Source organism: Aedes aegypti, chromosome 3 (genome assembly GCF_002204515.2).
Source record: "Aedes aegypti strain LVP_AGWG chromosome 3, AaegL5.0 Primary Assembly, whole genome shotgun sequence".
Taxonomy (NCBI): domain Eukaryota; kingdom Metazoa; phylum Arthropoda; class Insecta; order Diptera; family Culicidae; genus Aedes; species Aedes aegypti.
In genome coordinates this window covers 352,709,508-352,732,766 of record NC_035109.1, presented here as the reverse complement: position 1 = coordinate 352,732,766, position 23,259 = coordinate 352,709,508, and the positions used below count along the sequence as shown (strand labels likewise).

Below are 23,259 nucleotides of genomic sequence, written 5' to 3'. Positions count from 1 at the left end.
TCGTAGAAGGGTTTCTAGAATGAGCATGAGCATTGATGACCTACAATTCGTAGTTGCTACTCCGTGATTGTCCAGAATATTCGAAATTGCACAAGGAACCAACAAATGAAGCTTGAGAATAGCTTACCATCTTCAGTGTATAATATCGAGAATTTGAAATATTATAAAGTCAATAACGGCGCCGGCCACGTCCTTACGGTCATCAGAGAAGGGAAGGAATGTTAGTTAGACAACCATTGTTACTAAAGACCGAGTATACCTCCGCATCTTCATGATCCATCGCTGACAGGGGAGCTCAAAATCACTTAAATTCCGTCACCAACAAGCTGGAAGTATACGGGCAAGTTTGCTTGGGCTTCACGAAGCACTGCCAGCAAGACGCGCGAGAACAGTAAAAAAAGCTTCTCCGGCGAGGAGAATACGCGCGAAACCGAGAACGAAACATTTTCGACGACGCAAAAACGAACCGTCCTGCTTGGGCTTCACGAAGCACTGCCCAGCAAGACGCGCGAAAACGGAAACAAAATTTCTTCGGTGACGCAAAAATGAACTGTCCTGCTTAGGCTTCATGAAGCACTGCCCAGCTAAACGCGTGAAAAATGAAAAATAATAACTTCTCCGGTGACGCAAAAATGAACCGCCCTGCTTGGGCTTCACCTCAATCGTAGAATGGTTTCTAGAAGATGAAAAACAAGTAGGAATATCAGGGTATCGAATTGTGAAATATCCTGAGGAGCACTCATCAAATAAATGTGTGCCGGTGGAATTTCGTTGTGAATTATTCCGTTAGCAAAGTTTTGGGTTAAAGATAGCAATGACAACATTTTTTATTGCAAGTCAATTTCCGACAGTCATTTTGAAGCAAATTAACTTGCTGCCCAGTGCATGGAAAAGGCAAATAGGCAGCTATGAAAGGAGCCTTCCTTAGCCGAACGGTTAGAGTCCACGGCTATAAAGCAAAGCCATGCTGAAGGTGTCTGGGTTCGATTCCCGGTCGGTCCAGGATCTTTTCGTAATGAAAATTTCCTTGACTTCCCTGGGCATAGAGTATAATCGTACCTGCCACACGATATACGAACGCGAAAATGGCAACTTAGGCAAAGAAAGCTGTCAGTTAATAACTGTGGAAGTGCTGATAAGAACACTAAGCTGAGAAGCAGGCTCTGACCCAGTGAGGACGTTAGTGTCAAGAAGAAGAAAGGATTTTTTCATAGCTGTGTTTCAAATCTTGGTTTCAAATGACGAAAAAAAAAAGATGTTTTATACGCCTATAAATGATGATTGCAACTCCACCACATGCAAGTTAGAATCTCTTTCGAGTATGGATCCAGGTTTCAAATGAGTTTCAGTAATAACTGCCACGTATGTGTATGTTATTACCTGTTAGAGCATTCCAATTTAATATATTTTAAAAAATGTCTTGGACCCATTAGAGACACGTAATCTGATAATAATTTAATTAGTAAATTTTATACCAACTTGGACTGCGTCAGCCATTGTGGTGGTTTTGAACATTACATCGATCATTTGATTCAATTGTTCAGTTAAACCAAAATCAGAAGGAGACATATTACTAGAAGTAGATGCATCTTTCGATGATTTTTTGTTAGGATTATCTGTGGTGGCAGAGGTTTTTCCATATGATCCGTAGGAAGACAATTTGAAGGGGAGGAACTAGCATTATCTGTTACAGTATTGGATAATGAGTTTCCATTCGAAGAACATTCGAAGAAAATTAGCTTGTGAATGAGCATAATTATAATTTACCTGAAGAGTTCTTAAGCAAGCGATCGTTAACTGAAAAATGAGCTTTGTTGGAGATTCTGCCTGAGGAATTCCGGCAACGAAAACGTTATCGGTATTCTGTCCAGTACGCAATTTGCCAATTCAATCTTTGTGGTATCGTCCTTCACAGGATAGATGTCCTTAGCGTGAGAAGAACCTCCGCAAATCATGCATTTAGCAGCCATGCGGCAATGTTTTGTACTATGACCCCACTTTTGGCACTGATGGCACTGAGTGGGGTTCTGAAAATTTCTATTTTATTAAAGTCAACTAAATAATATTATTGAGACAGCCCTTTCCGACGAATGCCAGATTGGGTTCTCTTTTTCATAATGATTACTTGGACTGGACAAAATCCAACAAGGTTGAGAAAAAGTTTGTGATCTTCCGGTGTCTCCGGCAAAACGCGACAGTCTCCTTTCTATGCGATTTGGAAGGAAATCTTGATTTCTCTAATGGAGTTTAAGATCTCCTTTCTAAATCCTCCAAATTCGGAACAACTGACCACGATTGGTGGCACTCTTTGTTTCCTCACTTGAATCAAAGAGCCTGGGCTAGAGGCTGCTTCGATTTAATGTTCGGAAAATTTGTCCAAAGCATCGAGCTGATTGCTCATTTCGATGCAGTCTCAACATCAACCGTTTCACCCTTGGAAGAAAGCGCGCATTCTGGAGAAACGTCTTTTCTTCCATTCTTGCCACGTTTAGTGACAGTTTTAAAACCCATTTTTTTAGAAGAAAGTTGTGAACTCAAAGATTCATCTTTTGTTCGTGGATGCAACCATGTTCAGTGAATAAACGAAAGAAGAAGCAGGTTTTTTCCCAAGACGGTGTCCAAGAACGATTACCACCGCTAACTTTCCCTAACAAGCTCAACGAAAATTCGGAAGCATCTAAGGATATTCTTTGGATTGTCGGAAACACTTTGCCATCATCTTGCTACGCTCATGATATTTATCCTCAAAAACTTGGTATATCACAAAATTTAGTGTTGTTCACTACTTTAACAACTTTTTCGAAAAAAAAGTTGTTTATGCACAGATTTGAATGCCAGATACAATACGTTAAAAGGTAGTTAAAAGAGTCATACAACAGTTTATCGCCAAAAATTCTTTTGTATTAAGATTCATCGATGAAGCTGATTGTTTGAGAAATATCCTGGGTAATTCATAGAAGCTTGTCAGTGTTTCCGATGCGGGAAAATCTCGAAAGTAACAGAATTGCACGATTCAATTTATAGTACAATTACGCGTAACGTGTTTGACGGATGCTATCCCATGAGCGCACCAAAGCCAGCAGCGTCGCACTTATTTGCTCAGCGGGTGTTGGCAATTTTAATGATAGCGCCGCTCGCTGTTGCTGTCACCACTATGCGGAAATAAATTACACGAGCAAACAGGCAACAACGGTACACGGTCCACGGTGTGATGGTATATTTACGTATGCAAAATTATAGAGCAGTCACGATAGGTGTTGTGCATTTCGGGTGCGTGTGTAATTGAATTCGTGAAACGGTTTACACGTAAAGACGAATTTGTGGTTTCGTTCTGTAGTGCGTGTGGAGTGTGATTATTTTGAAACCTATAGGTTAGAGTATACTCTGTGAATAGAAACATCGTAAGCTATATGTGATGTTTAGGATTATTAAACAGATGTTATAGAATAAAATAGTAGCAACTCTGGGTCTTCTAAATTCTCGGTATAATCAACGTAAAACTTTTGGAACGATGCTTGGAAGAAATATCTAGAGATATCTTTGAGAACTCAATGCAGAACTTCGAAGCATTTCCTGGAATGAATCCCTGAAATATACCAAAAAGATCCTGAGGAAAATATGATGGTAATTAAAAAGAAGTATCTTTCGAAGAGCCCTTATTAATTTTGATTTGGAGAAACCTTCTGACAAAATATTTTTGTCATTAGATTTGTCATTAGATTCATTTTGAACTGTTTATGCACAATTGGAGTAATTTCTGATCAGATTATTGACAGAAACCTTATGTTTTTGGTGAACTCCAAGGATTCTTGAATAAGCCTATCGTGTTGCAATTATACGATGAATAATAATGCAGTTGACATTTATAAAAATCACACGTTAGTTTTTGTTGTAAAACAGTTGATCTCAAAAAATTTGCAACGGATTTGGGGTCACACAAAAAAAAATGTTATTGGTCGAAGTGAACACACGCAGAATATTTTCTAATATGATTGATAGCCAACATTTAATTATTCAATGTACGAAATACAGACAGACCAACTTCATCGATTGGCTTCAATATTGAGGGCCAATTATTTATTTCGAAATCAAACACGAAACCGATACTCAAAGTTGCCTTCACAGTATCGTATCGGACGGTAGTAATAGCAAGCAATTTTGAAATAATCCCCCCCTCAGAAGTATGATTGCAGAAACAAACAAACAAACCAATTCGCCACGTGATTCCTATTGGAGGTGATGGTTATCTACTGCATAGGATCGTAGCATAGAAGTGCGACTGCAACGAAAGTGGCGGTTCCGGGAAAGCCTAATCACTGCCGCAGGGTGCAAGCGCTATGCAGTATGTAGGAATATGGCAATTTCCAAATGTTCGAAATTGAGCTTTTCCGAAAAACGCGAGTGTAGTTAACGGTGTTTCGCTGTGAAGCGAAGCGAGGCTTTCGAAATACGAAGCCCATTTGTGCTGCCAATCAAATTCTAATCAAAACCATGAAAGCAACTGGATATCGCGTACCGTTGTGTAGATTTATTGCCTTACAAGGGTTTTTGTATTGCAACCCGTTTGGTAGATTGGTGGCGAAGAATAACCTGTTGCCGCGTTCACTTGTGCATTCGAATCGAGAACGAACTTATGGTTCTGTGGAGCTATGTTTTATCGGAACATAAAATAGTATTTGACATCCAGAAGATTAACCCCTCGGCATCGAATGTTTGACTATTTAAAGAAGTTCGAAGCCTGTGGAAGAGTTTAGTTAGTGGGAGCTAATCGTTGGCAATTAGTGGCTCGAAATGGATATCGTCGCGGCTCTAGTGTTATTGACAATTGGCATTTGGATGCCAACGTCGATCAACGGACAGTGTTTTTATTCGTTGGATATGAAATTTGGATCGGATTACTACTTTACATCTCCGTCATATCCTTCGTTGTACTCTCCCAGCACGGATTGCATGTACGAAGTCAAAGCACCGTATGGCTATCGAATCAACCTTACATGTGAAGATTTCCGGATTCCTAGTGTAAGAAGTTCTATAGTTAATGACAAATTTTCTTTATTGAGTATGATAGAACCTTTCTTGTCTATGGTGGATTATCGTAAAGTTGCTAGTAACCTTTTTCGGGTCATTTTTTATACAACACTATCTATGATTTTAATTTTATTTAGAATGCATGGTAGTTAGTTTTTCTTATGTAGAATTTGACTTTATAATATTCTTAAGTAGTGTGGTGTTTGGTGTAGTTTTAAGGAAATATTATAGAGTAAATAATGAAAATAACGTGCTATTTTTGGTTTGCCACAGAAAAGACCACATGCGCCACCAAAACCACTTTTTCAGCATAAACCTGTTCAAGTGAGTATAACCTATTAGTCTCTGGTGAAACCCATCTGGAGTGAAGCTTGGTAAAGGTTCGTCTAAAAATCCTCTCAGATACTTGCTACCAGAAATTCGTCAACGTATTGCTTTTAAAAATACAGAGAATTACTTATAAGCTGAAGCAAAGTAAGATTCCATGTATTATTTTATGTATTCGTATAAAGAGTCTTCCGAATTGCACCTCCAGCAATTAACAAAAAATAAATGTATCAGATATTTCCTTTTTAAATTTCATCTTAAATTCCTCTATTTTACATTACATTTTATTCAATTTAATTCGTGTGCCATTTCTTATATCTAGGTGTTCCCTATTAGAAAAAAGACATCCTAATTTTAATAAACTAAATGAAGCTTAGTATTTTGTTAACAACATATTTCATTTGCCGTAGCACTTTAGAATTTTTACAGGTGAGTTGATTTCACCTGATAAGATAAGTAACGCATTTATCGTGGCACTAGAAGATTGTAACGATTTTTGTTGAAAATTATTAACAATTTTTTTCGACTTTTGTTCCCATGTTTTAACATTGAATATTCGATGTTACTCATTAGTGCTATACCAGGTAGTGAATCAATGGCCTGAAAATTTGTTTGAAGATCAAATGCTTATTCTTAGGACAAAGTTTTGATTTTCTGTTAATGAGTGGATACAGACATTTTATATATTTATTACATTTGGCTTAAATGCTCTCAATATGATTTTTGAAAGTTAAATTTTTATCTAGCATGAACCCTAGATACTTAACTTCATCTGACCAACTCATTGGAACCACTCTCAACGTGACATTTCTACTTGAAGGTTTCAAATAAAGAGCTTTTGGTTTATGTGGGAATATTATTAGTTGAGTTTTGGAAGCATTAAAAGAAATCTTCCATTTTTGCAAGTATGAAGACAAAATATTCAAACTTGTTTTGCAATCTACTACAGATGTTCGGATTATTTGAATTTACTTTATTTTTTCACAGAGCACTTCCTGCAAGCTAGACACATTCTACGTTTCGTTAACTGGCCGGGAAGATCTCCGAGATGCCTATACCTACTGCGGAGCAGGCGTCATCCGGGAAAAATCCGTTGGCAATAGCCTTTACATGAGAATCCAGGCCGCACCGACCAGTCGAGGAGGTCGCTTCCTTTGCACGATGTCAATCATCCCCGAGAGTTGTTCCTGTGGAAAGAAGAAACAAGTAAGTTTTTTTAAGCGAGTGACATGAAGACAACCTTTTATCAATTGATGAATTTGTTTTTCCCAGACACGCATTGTGAATGGCGTTCAGACAAAGGTTAACGAATTTCCCATGATGGCAGCCCTGGTAGATATTAAATCGCGAACGGTCGTGTGTGGTGCTACCATCAGTGAGATTGACAATTAATTTCGTCCTAGGCTTGAAAATCAAAATTAACTCAATGCACTTTCAGTTTCCAACTATCACGCCCTATCAGCAGCCCATTGCTTGCTATTGAGGACAGTTGATGACACCGCACTGTTGGTTGGCGATCACAATCTAACCACCGGGTCCGATACGAGTTACGCCCAGGCCTACGTCATAGCTCAATTTTTGTCCCACCCCGGGTTTACAACGAAGCCCGTATCGAATGACATTGCGCTGATCCGGACGTATCAGACGATGCAGTTCAATGAAGGCGTTAGTCCCGTTTGTTTGCCGTGGAAATATCGCAGCGAAAGCTTTGTTGGCGCAACAGTGGAAGCCTGCGGCTGGGGTGATTTGGACTTTGGTGGACCGAAGTCGGACGTTCTCAACAAGGTGAACCTTACCGTTATCAGCAATCAAGAGTGTTCTACTCGGCTCAACTCGACCATCACGCGCCAGAAGATGTGCACCTACACACCGTCGAAGGACACATGCCAGGTATCTATGCGAACGATTCACAGTATTTCGGATGGCCGAAATCGTGAACTTAATTCAGTTACACCTTTAAAAGTTGTTTTTGAAATGGTGTCTTCGCACGAACATTTTCTAATTGCACATTAGACTGATGCAAATTGAAGTTTTTGCTCCCCTATGCTTAAACGATGTCATTTATGATGAAAATGATCCTCCCAAAATTTGAAGCAATTCGGAAGAAATTTGGTTGTGCACACGCTATTTAAAGTTTATATGGAAATTACTATTGGAAAGGCAAACCTTTTGTGTTCAGTCCTCTATCTGCTCGTCATAATAATCTATGGAAAAGTGAACACACTCATCTCATGTGAAAACTTTGCTACAACTTTGCCGAAGATCACATTTTACGTCCTATGTAAGGAAAATTTGTTATTATTGATAACAAAGTCTAAATCATGCTGAGATGATCATTCAATTACATTCAGAGCAACACTGCCTTTTTGCAGACCCCTAGAAAAGTTCAAGACCCCCCCCTCCCCCTAGAAAATTTTAACTCTCATGCTAAGTATACACTTTTTACTTAAGGGATTTTTCGATCAGAAGGGTCATGCCCCTCTAGATTTAAGTTCAAGTTACGCTAATGGAAAAAATGTTGTTTATCCGAACAGGATTTTATAAACTTCCAATCGATAGTGCCTAAAATCTTGCTACCAAAATTCAAATTGAAATAAGGATTGAAATCAAACTTTGATGAATTTAGCTTGAAATTAAATTGAAAACTGAACTGTGTTAACCTTGGTATGTTCTAACTTCAAGTTGGTAGAATTATAACCAGCCCAAAATTGAGAAAGCTCTTCAAACCTTTCGCGGACCGAACGTTAGGCTTCCCTGGTATACATAAAGCTTATATAATCATCTTTGAAGACATTCAAACAATTAAAGGTGTACAACACGAACATATAGTTTGCCAAACTATTGACAAACAATCAACTAACTATTGAAATCAATCATAAATAAGTTTAATTAAGTTTATTTGCAACAACTTTTGTTCAAGTACTTTTTTAGAAACGCAATTTTGACATTTAAATTGTCGAACGAAGCTGTAGGAAAGAAATGGTTCTGATTATGGTGCGGTTGCGTTATTGACAACTGAAAATTTTGACTTTGATGCCAAAAACGGAGGTCCAATTTGCAAGTAAATTTCATAAGTTATATACAATACCGACAACACGACAGTTTAGAACAAAAGCGATTATAATTCCTGAAAAAGGTCCCAATCTGGACCCGAAACGTCGGAGCGTGGAGAATTTGGATCGTTTGATTTTGCTAACGAGTAATTTTCGCTTAGACCGGCCCACTATTAACACTTGGTCTTTCAAAATGTTCAAATTTATGCTCATTCGAAAGCTTCTGTCGAGTAAGTAAAAAAACTGATTTCGGTTGATCAAATTGTAGGACCACTTGGTAGTTATGTTTAAAACAGTGTTTGAGGACCCTTCAATTTTTGATTTCTTGGCTTACTCAAACTGCTATAACTCAGAATTTTATTCAACAACCCCTTCATAATATCATGGTTTTGGAAAAAGAACACATAGGAGCTAAAATTGTAAAAATAAAAAAAAAAAATTGGCGGCCATAATAAATTTGGCCACCATATAGGATTTTATCAAAAAAAAAAACTAATTTTTCATTGTGTTTGCAACAACCAATTTTAAAAGTTTTTGCATCATTGGAAAACTAAGCTAGTTTTACACAAGATATGAAGAAACCAGGGGTGTATGTATTTTTGATCAAAATTTACGTGCGATTTTGTAATACATTTCTTATCGCGGTGGTGCAATTTGCGATCAAATAATGGTGTGTTTGCGGTTTACGCTCACTGTGTTGTATTTGAATTGTAAAAAGTAATCTCTACAATATTCTACATGAGATATTATAAACATTGGCTGTAGTTGTCATCCAAAAATTACGTCCATAATTAAGGGGAGAGGGGGGTTGTTTTCAATGAAAGTTTGACAGTGCATGTATCAGGTAGTAGAATTAGTCGTGAGAGAGGGGTTCGAGGGTCTAGAAATTCCGAAAAATGATGGACACCATATTTGAATCTTCGCAATGATTACAATGATCACTCTTTTCTGTATGCAGTATCTAGACTGAGACCAACAAAGTATGTGTACTGCATAGGGGTCACACGTTATGATTCACGCCCCAGAGATCATCGCTCGTTCAATTATTATCGAATGCTAATTGCCATGGACGAATTTTATCTCTTCTTCAACTGAGTTGACAAAAGCCACATACCATTTAAGATTTTATTTAAGATTTCTAACGCTTGTCACGCTTTACCCAACCTCCACCACTCCTTGAAGCGTGACATAATTTGCGAGTGACCCCTATGAAGTATCGAGACTGAGAACAACAAAGTATGTGTAGTCGATACCGAGAGAAAACTATATTTTCATTTCTGGGGGGGTTGGGTTTCCTATATTGTTACCCTCCCTCTATTTGTACACAACCTTTCTAAGGGAAGATTCAAATATCACGTCCATTGTTTTTCAGAATTTCTAGAATACGCTCCCCCTTCTCTCACGCTTTCTCCGATACCTGATAAATGCACTGTCACACTACCTCAAATAATTGAGGTCATTTTTGGATGACCCCTAGCATCAATGTTTATAATGTCTCATGTAAAATATCAAAGAGATATTTTTTACAATTCAAATTCATCAAAGCGAGCGTAAATTGCTAAAGCACCATAATTTGACCACAAATTGTACCAGCGCGATAAGAAATATTTTACAAAGTCGCACATATTTTTCTTTTTATTAAAAATACAAATAACTCGGATTTTTTCATATTTTGTGCAAAACTAGCTCAGCTCTCCAATGATGCAAAAACTTTTGTGATTTTTGGTTCGGTGGTTGCGAACACCATGAAAATTCAGTTTTTCCGATGAAATCCAATATGGCCACCAAATATTTTTATTTTTGCAAATAAAGCTCCTACACGGAGACGGAATTCAACTCAATTTTGGGTTGTTTTAACGCAATTCCGTAGTTGAGCCCAATAACTCAATTTTGGCTAAATTTCCAAGGTCCCCACTAGGTAGTTTGGCTTTAATTCCATTAGAAAAATATACTCAATTTTGGGTTGATTTAACGCAAAATTGAGTGCTTTCGACCCAAACATAAGAAAAGTTGCATTTACCCAAATTTGGCTTTTGGGCTAAAGTACCCCCATTGGGTAGATGTAGCTCTCTCTATTTTTGACAACATTCGTGTGGGAGAAGGAGAAAACCGAGAGATTTTGGGTTGAAACTATAATCGATATATTTAATTTTGGGTAAAGTAAACTCAAAAATTTGGTAAAAATATTTCTCCGTGTATGTTTGATCTTTCCAAAGCCATGCTATTGTGTAGAAGTTGTTGAAAAAATTACTGAGGTCTGGCAGTTTGAGTGAGCCAAGAATTGTCAAAAATCGAGGGGTCCTCAAAAACTGTTTCAATCATAACTACCAAGGGGTCCATCAATTTGACCAACCGAATGCAGTTTCTTTACTTACTTGACAGGAGCTAGCAACATTGTTAGAAAAATCCTTAATATTCTCAAAGAATGTTGCAAGCAAACCGGCTTGGTTTACATGATTTTGCGCTAAAAATTAAATCATATATAATGCTTTTCAAATGACCGAGCCGTAGCGTCATTCATGTGCATTATTTTTGACAGAATATTCAGCATATAATCGTATAAACCGAGCATTCTCGTTTCACTTTCAAGATGCAAGATAGCATTCAATATTGGCTAATGTTGGATGCATGATCTTGAAATGTTTCAGTGAATGCAATGAGGCAGTTTACATTATCCATAATTGAATATTCAGTTATAACTCGTTATACATGTCAATCATAAAAGATTACGTATTTAAATTTATGTACTATTTGCTGTGTGTATACTGATCCCAAGAATAACTAGTTTTTGGCATAAATGATTTCCTTTACTTCTCAGAAATATAGTGTCTTCTAGGAAGTATAAACGATTTTCCTGAACAATGTTGCTACCGAACACAGCGTTTTAAAAACACTTGTCAAAAACTACTTTCAGGAGGTCGTTCATAAAATGCTTTCACATTTTGGAAATGTGGTTACACAGCAAAACAATCTAAAATTTACATGACACGTGAACTTTTTATGATAATCATGTAAAACGAGTTATAGGGAAAGTGTACCAGTTATGGCCATAGTGGTTCCCTATTTGGTCATATGTGAAATTTTGATAGCTTTCACATTTTAAATGTTTTTGAATGTTCTAACATCAAGATAAATCTTAAATCTAACTACTACAACACACAAAAATTTTCAAAATTTGAAGACATTGAAATAATTACGTATGGCGAAATAGGGAACCACTATGTCCATAACTGGTACACTTACCCTAATTGTATATAACGACTGAAACATAATATGTTCTTGCATCCCTCATTCGTCAATATTGTATGCTTTTTTGCATCTTGAATGTGAAATTGCAAACAAGAATGCTCGGTATACATGGATGAATGGATCGACGGCCCGGTAATTTAATGTGCATTAGGGCGTCTGTACCAGTGATAGAGGCAATTGTAACGGATTGTGGAATAGAACATCGCCAGAAAATAACGGAAGCTTGTCATCAGTGTTGTAAGCAATCACGGTAGTCGACACGTTTTCGCTGATATGCGGCAGCACTTCCCTTAAACATGCACAACACGAGTGATCAAACGAATGTCGAAAAGAAAAATGTCAATTGAATGCCACTGACTACGATAGCTTCGCTAGGGAACATTACGGTTTTGTTTGTTTCTGTTCTGCTTTCACTGGGTGTGTTACATTCGACATAACAGGCAAGATCAAACTATTCGTGTGGTTTATGATCCAATGTCTGAATTCTATGCAAAACTTATGATTTATGCAAATGTCATCGTATCAGACGATACTCAATTGACACTTTTTTGTGTTTGTCGACGTTCATTCTAAAGCTCGTGCTGTGACTGCTGACCATGGCAACGAAACGAACGTCGCGCAAAATGTTGAATGTTTACAGCACTGCTCGTCTTTCATATCTGAATACGTCATTCGATAGCTTTTCTATTCTATTTCACGAAGAAATAATCTTAGAATGATAAAATCATTTAATCGTTTAAAAAAGGAAATCTCCATTACTGGAACATGTTCCAGTAATAGTGGTTTTTGCTAACTGCTGTTCCTATAATAGTTGTTTGCATTGATTTCCCATTGAAACTCACTATTATATGAACGCTCCACTATTATTGATACAAAGGAGCAAAAAAGTTAAAGTTTTTGATTGTTTTCTACTATTTCCTTACTAATTTCCAAGATTTCTTATACACATTCATATCATTTTAACGAAAGCTATGTAAGAAAAATACACATAAAAATTGCCTAAAAAACGCTAGAAACAGCACTACAACTATTATTGGGACCACCCTATTTTTGATTGATTTTTTCAGCGTAGAATCATGAAAAGCGAGCGGTTTCGCTTGCAATATTCTTTGATTGAAGACGTTTCTTATTCAATGTTTAGGATTTTGTTAGCAATATTGGATATAATAGTTGTGTTTGTTTGATTTATCATATGATAACACATCACAAATGGCTTTACATGATTGGAGCTAAAAATACGTGACGGATTTTTTTTGTCTGTAGGTTTACTCTAGGTATCTTTGATAAAGTATTTGAATTCGTCATTCCAAAAGCATGAGCCGCATAAAGCAAAAAAAAAAATACCGTCAATACATGCACTATATTTATAGAAAATTTTTGTCCGAAAACACCATTTCAAAAAAATGTGAGTTCCAAATGTGCTACAGAATTAAGATCACATTTTCGACCAATCGAAATACTGTGCGATTGTGGGATTGGCATTATCGTTTTTAATGGTTTGGTGGTTGACTTTTGTGCCCATTGTTCATGCATGTCTTTTTTTCTGTGTTTGATTTTAGTCCGATTCCGGGGGACCGCTTTTCTACACCGATCCCCACAACCGCTTAGTGTACGAGGTTGGCATTGTGAGCTATGGGTTCGCCTGTGCAACGTCAAATCCCAGTGTTAACACCAGAATGACTGATTTTTTAGACTGGATTACGGCCAACAGTCCCTATACATTCTACTGTTTCCAGTAGGACGCGAAATTCGGTAAAAAGCTGTTGGCGCTGTTGCGTTGCTGGAGCTAAAAAAATAAGGAAAGGCAGCGCGCAAAAAAGGTCAACCGTGGATGATTTTGGGTCATATTTTTCCCGAAGCAGTAGTCCGAGGATTACCACGTGAGCCGGGTGCCGAGCGAGATTGTATGAATTATGAACGAACAACGTAGAAATAAAATATTGGCTGCTAAATCTGTGTGGTTTATCAACTCTATTTGTCAGCGGTTGTGCGATGTGTTTTACGCATTTTTATCTATTGTGACGGCAAACAAACTAGATTAAGAGTGATGGATCTTTTGCTTAAATTAAACTTTCATGATGATACTCTAGCTCGAGGTCAGTAAAACTAGCTCTGATAAATTTATTTACGAAACTATTCAATTTAATACTAATTTTTGCGCTGTTAGGAATTTGACTCAAGGTGTTAGGTATATGAGACAGATTGAACACAGTGTTTGGCATTTAAATCAATATGTTGTTCCATACTCTCACTTAAAAATTAAATTAAACAAGTTTAAATTAACATTTTTATCGACACACCTAACAGCTTACAGTTAGATTTTGCGAAGAAATTAAAGTTTTCGCAAATATCAGCTAATTTATGCCTATCAGATGCATCTGAAGTCAGTATTGGCTTTATGTATTTAAAATATGAGTCAAAACGGTATGTCAAAAATTATTTTAATCGGCACACTTCGAGAGTTCCATTGATTTCTACTTTAATTGAAATACCGTTATCCATTGGTGGTATATCCGAGAAGCGGTGTAATACGGCTCGAAGTTCAGGTTACGCTATCTAATGATATCGTTTCTTCACAATTAGGAAGTGCTGATAGCAACTCATTTCAGGGGGTATCCTGGTAGAGGCGTAAATCGTGTGCATGTAGAAAATTTATGACTCTCTGACGCCCATCCTAAGCGTTCCCAGAAGATTCGAAGCCCAGCACGTAGTGGAAAAAGGCGTGAGACAAACAAAAGGCAACTTTACACTCAACAACAAGGAAGTTCGCATGCAATGCCTAGTGATGACCCAAATTTGGCTAACCGTTGTTGCTGAAAGGCCTTTCTTTTTAATGGTATGTTAAATAAATTCACAATAGATGGGAGCTGGATGGCCCTGCGCTTCTGGGTATTTCATTTTTCCAACGGACAACAAGGAATGGGTTACTTGTGTGACCGTTTTTCGTCGGTGGTTGGGAATAAATATTAAACTCAGCTGCCGCTGACATTACCGACGACAACAATGATCAGGGAACCAATGAATTGGCGGGAAATTTCGTGATGCGGAAGCCAAGAGAATTCGCTGGTGGATGTACGGTGGTTTGGACTTTGGAGGCTATTTACGATGCCCAAGCGATTTTCTTTACCAACATGGTTCTGTGGTGGGAGACCGAGGATTGTTCCTTGTTGAATTGACACAGTGGAACAATGGAAGCGAATGAGGTTTGAATAATGAGATGATGAGTATTTGTTATTACTAAAGGCACAAAGAAGTTTTGAATGATATTTGTAAGTTACGTTGGACTGTAATTAGAAAGAATTCATATTGCACTGAAAAATAGCTTTCTTTTGAAAACTTGATTTAACTCTTGGATAACATTGATATCATGGGCATAGTCATAATAAGCGTAACTTGATCTATTCGATCGCTAAATTCCCTAACCTTGATGAATGCTTAGCTCAATTTTATTTTTTTGATGAGGGGTGGCAGGTTGTGGGTACAACTTTTTGTTGTTGACATTTTAAAGAAGTTTTCGAAGAAATTCTTGAAAACGTTTTAGTTTCCTGGCATACAGGTATCTGGACTATTCCTTGCAGAAATTTCTCGGGGAATCCTTGCTTTAAAATGTCAACAACAAAAAGTTGCAGAAAACCAACACCCCCTAGAAAATTAAAACTTTTCAGCTTAGTGATAATAAATATTTGAGCTGTTTAGTGGAATACCTAAAACCCGCGATTCTCAACAGGGTTCTGCGGGACCCCGATCATCTGAAAAGCCTGCTGAAACTACTACCTTACAGCGAGTGGTTTTTCTGTGTGTAGCAAGATTGAGAAACAGTGCTCCAGTTTTTATCAACCTTGGTACACACAGAAAAACGACTCGATGTAAGGTAGTCGTTTCAGCGTGATTTTCAGTGGGTGGGGGGTCCGTGGATCCTCTGTTTAGAATCGCGGCACAATTTTGAAGTTTGTACCTATGACTGATATGCGTATTTTGACCACAACTGTGTCGTGTACTAGACTCGACTTGAAAAATCCATCATATTCACACGTTTTATAGGTTTAGTCATAATCCCCTTCCCTCTTTTGGTAAGTGTTGCTGCATTTTGCTTAATTTACCATGACATTCAACCTACAGACATGGCATCTCATTTTATTGCGATTAATTCATGATTTTGCGAATAGTGTTACCAGCTATGAAATACGTTGTTTCACTTCGTACGACCTTCCTGCCCGGTCAGTGGATTACAACTAAATTATTACAGAGTTTGTTACTTAGACAGGATGTTTTTTGTAATGTGCTGTATGTACTGTAATTTTGGCTGATGGGAAGTTAAAAAAACAAAAATTATAACAAAATTTCCTCTAAATTAAACAAAATATGTTATAATTTAAACAAAAATATAACTCATTATGTTATAAGATAAACAAAGATTTAACTCATTGTGTTATCATTCAGAACTGATTTATAACAAAATTTATTATTTTCCTATCATGCAATAAAACTGACCATGTACAAGCAACCTCTCTCAGATACTTTGTTTCGACTTGTGTTATAGTTATGATTATAATTAAAACAAATTTCGAAGAGCCTTTGTTATTATAACTGATTTTGTTTCAATTGTGTAAAAACTCCCTCAACCAACTCAGAGGGCTTCTAACAAAAATAAAACAAAATTAGTTATTTGTAACTAATTTTGACATAATTTTTGTCATAGTATGGATTGTTCATTGAAACAGTAGTTAATCTGAATTTCGGTCATAAAAAATGGTCGTAAAACGAGCCGTCGTGCAAATAACGTACGTAAAAAGAGTTTAAAGTGTATCCCAAAATCCTGCAATAAAAGCCAATTTTCTGGTGGACTAAAATCCCACTGTCCTAATTGTTCATGGCATACCACGTACAACAATGTTCGCTGACTGGTGCTACCAGATTGATAACGCAATAAAAACTTACAGTAAACAACACATTTGCACTCCGCGTACGCTCCCACTGTACACGGTGTCTTTAGTATCGTTGTTAACGAAAACAATACCATCAAATCTGCACCAATCATTCAAAAGGTTGGATATACTAGCATCTTCTCCGTGAGTTTGAAAACGTTTCATCGAGGGATGAGAGTTATACTAATTTGAAGATTTTAAATAATCTTCAGGTCTATATTCACCATTCGACAGATGTGATATCTCAGCACCATCTTTGTGAAATTGTACAGTCATCTCTTCTTAACACTTCAGTCGTCGCGCTGTTGTATTTTGTACAACAGTGGTGAAAAAACCTCGCTTTTCGATCACAACATCAGCGTGGTGGTTCTGACGCTGGTCAACCACGCGACGACTGGAAGGTTAATTGATATTCCGTAGCTGGATAACGAGTTAGAGAATCATAGTGAAAGTTGGTTTTCATCTCGATACTGCATTTGCACTGGTTTTGTGTTCGTATCGAGTCTTTCCTAACTCGATGGTCCCTTCAATATCGAATTATGGAGAATTGACTATGTAATCATATTTTAATTCAATCGACGAAAATTTTTGTCTACAAGATTGACAGTTGGAAAATCGAAATCTCATCTGAGTGAATTTTCTGAAAATATGAAAACATTTTATCAAAGGAAAGCCAAACTACAGAGATTAAATGTTTAAGAACAACTTCTGAAGTTTTTTTAGTTAACGCATTTTTGATAACACATTTTTATTATAATATTTCATATATGCAACCTAGCATCGCTAGTTGCTGTACAGTCTGTTCAAAATTTGGCGAGAAATTAGACCGTTCAAAATTTGGCGATTTACCCTATGTTTTAGAAATGAATCTCTTAATATACCATTAAAACAGATAGGTTTGAGTTTTGCATAAACAGAAAGTTAAATGAAATTTTGAACCTTTTTTTATTGTAAGGTTGTAGAACAGAACACGAGCAAATGATAAATGAAGAATAAGTAAAAACCTATGGAAATTTAAATCATGCTATGTTCTGCAGCTGTCATCCATATATTCTCAATAAAATCACAAATAAAATGTTTGGATGGGTTACTTTGTCTTCCACGTCTGAAAACAATTCGGATATTTTATAATTCCAATAAATCAACGATGTGTTGCCATAAATGAGCCCACATGTCTAAACGAAATTTCACAAAGATCAGTACGATTTGCACAAAATCAAGCTTTTCTGGGCCTTTGCTCCTTTGTTTTTCTGCCAAGTAAATGACACATTAAGATAATACGCAATATGAAGCCTCATCTAAATGTGACATGACATTTTTGAAAATGAAGCACAAATCAGCACAGAATAGATTTTTCAGCGTGTGTGAAAATTACAAACAAAGGTGTTGATCTAGATGAGTTTGATTTGGTGTATTTTTTAAATAGAGCATGCATTTATTTGTATTGGGAGATCTCTCAGTACAGAACAGAACATAATACCGGAGTGTTCGACACTGAATAAGTCTGTAAGTCGCAGACGAAATAGGCCTATCTGACAAGATAAGCAACATATTAGAGTTTAAAGGTATTTGCTCGCCTTACTAGTGATTTTAGCACATATTCTTTTTTTTTTTTGCGAAAGTGAAGTGTTAAAGTTCAATTAGTGGTTTTCCACTATTCCAAGAGCTTCACTACATAAAAGTATTTTTGACTCGATAGAAAATCATAAAATTTGCAAAATTGATAGGCGTTTCCGTTGTTTCTGTTGCGGTCATGAAAAAATCTTAGAAATAAGATAGACCACCAATAACTAGAGGAATCAATTAAACAGGTACTTCAAATGCATCTCCAAGCAATACCACAGCCAAGCTGTAAAGTAAGGTGTTGAAAAAGAAAATATGTACAAGCATTTCAATATATGCATTTTTTCTGATAGCCAAGCAGCGCTCGCTGCATTGAAAGCATACGCATGTACTTCAAAGTTGGTCTGGGAATGTACTCTCTTACTTCAAAAATTGTCAGTCAACAATACTATAGTTCTTTACTGGGTGCCTAGGCATCAGGGAATAGAAGGAAATGAAAAACAGATGAACTGGCAAGAGTTGGATCATCTGAATATTTACAAGGGCCAGAGCCTTTCTGAGGAGTCTCACCATGCTCCATTAGAATGGAACTCAGGAACTGGAAAGAAAGCCATGGTAAATACCAATTGGAATAAAACTGTTGAAGCCCGAAAATCTAAAAAGTTCATTATACCCAATAAATCAAATACACAAAGACTTTTCGCCCTATCAAAAATAATTTGTGTGCATACACATGACTAATTACAGGACATTCTTTAGTTAAATATCATTTACGACTAATCAAGAGGATTGAAGATGATATTTTCGCTTTTGTAGTGAGGATACAGAAACCTCTGAACACCTTCTGTGTAACTGCGTTGCACTTTTTGCTGTGAGATTAAAGTATCTAGATCAAGGGTTTCTACAGCCCTATGATGTCTTTAGCTCCATTAAAAGTAGTTCGGTTTATACGACATATTATTCCCCATTTTGAAAATACCGAAATCATGAGTTGAGGATAATATTCATAGTAATCAATCACCTTAAATATGGTTATACATTAAAATGGGTGGTGTATCATAATAGGTCAAACAGGGTGGGGCAAAAGTTCGACCTTAGTGGTAAAATCCAAGTTTCCATTAAATAGCAGTTGAAACAAAATAAATACCATGCAGTGAATGTTCAACATATTGGCTATCATTTTGCTGAACAAACTTGTGTCAAAATATTTACCAATTTTTAGTTGTAACAGTTTCAAACTTGATTGACTTAAACGAACTTTTGCCCCACCGGTGGGGCAAGAGTTCGAATCTAGTGTGGGGCAAAAATTCGCTGGCTAAAACACAAAATATCGATTCTTTATAACAAACAGATGGTCGCAGTGATTATACACCCAACACAGGGTGGGGCAAAAGTTCGACCTTAGTGGTATAATCCATGTTTCTATTAAAGCAATAGCAGTTGAAACAAAATAAATACCATGCAGTGAATGTTCAACATATTGGCTATCGTTTTGGTGAACAAACTTGTGTCAACATATTTACCCATTTTTAGTTGTAACAGTTTCAAAATTGATTGACTTAAAAGAACTTTTGCCCCACCGGTGAGGCAAGAGTTCGGCAATATTCTCGTTGAAAAACAACAAGTAGCTATAACTTTTCCATATCTCAATCGATGTTTATGATACTTGGAGTAAAAGTCTCTTACTTGAATAGGATTTGAACCACGATGCGTTTCACGTTTTCACTCTCTATATCTCTGAGGATTGATAATCCGGAAACGGTATTATGATTTATCGGGAACCCCCGTTGGTTTGACCACATTTAATCTGAACACTTTTTAGTTTGTACCCCGCTAAATTGGTTCAGATTAAAAATGGTTCAAACTCTTAATTAAAAGTAATTAAAAGCACATAGAGCAGAGTAAAGTGAAATGTTACGCTGTGGAACGGAACCCAGAATCAAAACAAAACAGCCAAAGGGGTAACCATAAGCACAATTTTCTGTTGTTCGTAGGGTGACTAGAAGTTCAAATTAAAAATGAACCCCGATGGTTTGTATGAGGTACAATTCAAATTAACGGGGGTGCATGGTAATCATTTACTTCTGAAAATTCAAAACATTTCTGATAAGTGAGATAACAAATGCTATTGTTATGGCTGAGAGGCTCATGTTTTGAGATTCCAGATGTGCAAGCAACAAATAGCATCTCCCTTTTGTAGATTTTCTTGATGATAGAATTTGCGGATTATATATTTTTAGTTGAAAATATAGCAGTTTCACGGACATCTTTAGATTAAAGATTTTTTTTTTCCTCAAAAAACTTGGAAATCGACCTGTCAAGCACGACACAAATTTAAGCTGAACTATTATTTAAGAATATTGATGTAAAGTTGTTTTGAATACAACAAATGTTCCGATAATCCACTATTATCATTCTTAAAAAAATAAATTTGAAAGCTTTTTGTTAATTATATTCTATGAAAAGTATTCGATGTGTTTTTAGGGTTGTATTGGGTACCTCTCATAAAGAACACTCATTGTTTGGCAAAACTTCAGAGTACAAATGAAAGTAGCATTTTTCATGACTGCTCATATAATGATTTACGTTTTACTCACTGACAAAATAGTGTGATGCGTATTTCTCATTAATTCGAATTCAAAAGAGTTCCTATGCACTTGATCAACTGATTCTAATTATAATTTCTTGCCGTTTTCAAGCATTTGATATGGTTTGATGCACAAGTCGAAAATTTGAAAATATCACAAATTGTTCAAAAACTAAAGTCAAAATGGATCCGGCAGAAAAAAGGACTAACATTTTTTTTTTTAAATCTCCAAGCATCGCAAATAATATTTGAATTGTGCGCTGTGTTCATAAACATCGTAAGAATGCAGAACCATACCTAAAAACTGTTTTCAGAATTGGGCGAGTTGAGTCGCGTCGCAAGTCTCACTGGCGCGATCCGGTTTGGTGGCGGCGTGACAATACAATTTTTTATCCAAGGAAACATTGATCATGGTTCTCAAAAACATATTGTGTTTCTCAAAGGAAACATTCCAGATCTAACATTTTTCAAACAAGTACTGATTTATAATAATTGTAACTACACAAAGTACTTTGCGTTTTGAAGGTCGGAAACATGTAAATAATACTTTGAGTAAGTTTATTTTTTGTTGATTTTAGTAGCTTCAAAGTTCTTTGTTTCAAACATTTTAATTCTATTGGTACCTTATCTATCGATTGCAGTTGATAAATTGCATGAAGATTCATTTTAAATAGATCTATAATTTTTCATATATTCTAAAGTTGGTTTTCTGTTTTGAGGAAATTCACTACCGTAATCCGGGGGCAAATTGATCACTTGGGTGAATTTGATCAAGTCGGTAAGGAATAGCATTTCCTTTCAAGGATGCTTAATTCTTCTATGGCATCACAGACATTCAATGTTTTCTAGTTTATATATGGTCGGCGTTAAGTCAGAGTGGACCAAGTGACATTTTTGATATTACGAGAAAAACGGGTTTAAAGTCTAACGCTCTGTAATTTTTGAACTTGTTTAAATTTTGGTTCAATATTTCTACACGCCTTTATGTTACTTCCAAACAGTATAATGTGAAGTGATAATCATGAAAAATCATAATTAAAACCTCTAATAGGACGATTTTTTGATGGACTATGTGTACTTGGTCCACTCTGACTGAACATTTTCTTGGAAAATAACAATCATTTAATGCTTGCATGGTCAAATTGGGTACATATCTCTAAGATAAACAGATTATCGAGACCCTCCGACACCAGTATCGTAAATTCTTAAATAATCGATATAGTAAGTACCAAAATCAGTGGCATAACGATAGCTTGAAAATTAAGGTTTCGCAGAGTCAGGGCATTGAAGACCAGAAATATTCAAATATGCGTTCAGTCAGAGCGGACCAAGTGAAAATCTTGAGTACCGACCAAAATTTGCTGGCTCGATAAGCGGGTCCTAGGACATGCCATACATACACCATAGAACTACCGTAAACTTCTATCGGACTCTGAAATTGACTCAAAAAAATGCAGTAATCAATCATGTTATTACTTTTCAACACTTGGTCCGCTCTGTCTGCACAGAATTTGTTGCAATTTCTGACCACCCATCCAAATATGGTAAATGATCAAAAATCACATTCAAATGCATGGAATTAAGTAATATTCATAAATTTCTATTGATGGATAAGTAGAAGAATGATTCGATGTCAGAATATCAGACAAATCTCCTGAAATGTTTTTCATTTCCTCACATTTCTCAGCGCGCTGATGATTTTCGCTGTTTTGGTAATAAGCACTTGGTCCATTCTGACTGCACACTTTTATCGGTTTTTGTTGATCATCCAAAGTAAATTTACTACATATCTCTCGCAGTTTACAACATTCTTCAAATCTGATCAAAGTGTAACGGAGGTAAGGTAATTTCGCATCTAATGAGAGAATAATCCAATTTTCCCAAGTTTTGTACTTGGTCCACTCTGACTTAACGGCGACCATATGTCTAACGATGACTTTAAACTATTTTATTTTTATTATGGTCAGTTTTGCATAGAAATATTCACAGTTTTTGAAGGTGTTGGCAATACGTATAGCATTACAAGAATAGTTTTTTGCTCATTAAACCATTTATTGTTGAATAACGTGCTTATTTCAAGAGAAATTGCATGCATTTAGGCGTTTTATGTATGGTTCACAATCTTCAGATTACTACAATTTTCAATTCCCTCGATGGATTTTTTTCGAATTCGTAGAGAAGATGCTAGGTTAATATATCTCTCGAATGGTGGGTGCAGGATTGATTATCATTTTTTAGTTAACAACGGTCTTAGACACACCGTGCTGAAGCTATAGAGCATTCAGTTGCAATGGCGTCAGCAGTGGCACAAGACGTTTGTTCTAAAGCTAGTGCACACGACCAGAAAACACAAACGAACCCAACCCAGGCCATGTTACGCTCACTTCGTTTCTTATCACCAGAACGGGTATTCTACCGTGCTGTTGGGTGGTGATGGTCGTTCACTGGTTGACTCGGTTTCCGGTTGGTGTCGGTCTCTTGTGGGCCGGCAGTGTGAAAGGAATCGCAAATGAATGCCAACAATTAA

At 36.6% G+C, this 23,259-nt stretch overlaps 1 protein-coding gene across 2 annotated transcripts; it reads left to right on the top strand.

Moving 5' to 3' along the window:
• The first annotated feature begins 3,381 nt into the window (after positions 1 to 3,381).
• LOC5568269 (venom serine protease) lies at positions 3,382 to 13,609 on the top strand. 2 transcript variants are annotated; one of them, XM_001657916.2, is made up of 6 exons: positions 3,382 to 5,019; positions 5,302 to 5,352; positions 6,343 to 6,561; positions 6,628 to 6,730; positions 6,794 to 7,245; positions 13,217 to 13,609. In XM_001657916.2, exons 1-6 carry the CDS (start codon positions 4,792 to 4,794, stop codon positions 13,394 to 13,396), a joined length of 1,233 nt encoding a protein of 410 aa, XP_001657966.2. In that variant the 5' UTR covers positions 3,382 to 4,791; the 3' UTR covers positions 13,397 to 13,609. The 2 variants fall into 2 exon arrangements, with proteins under 2 accessions (XP_001657966.2, XP_021711077.1); XM_021855385.1 differs by lacking the exon at positions 5,302 to 5,352.
• The last annotated feature ends 9,650 nt before the right edge of the window (positions 13,610 to 23,259 follow it).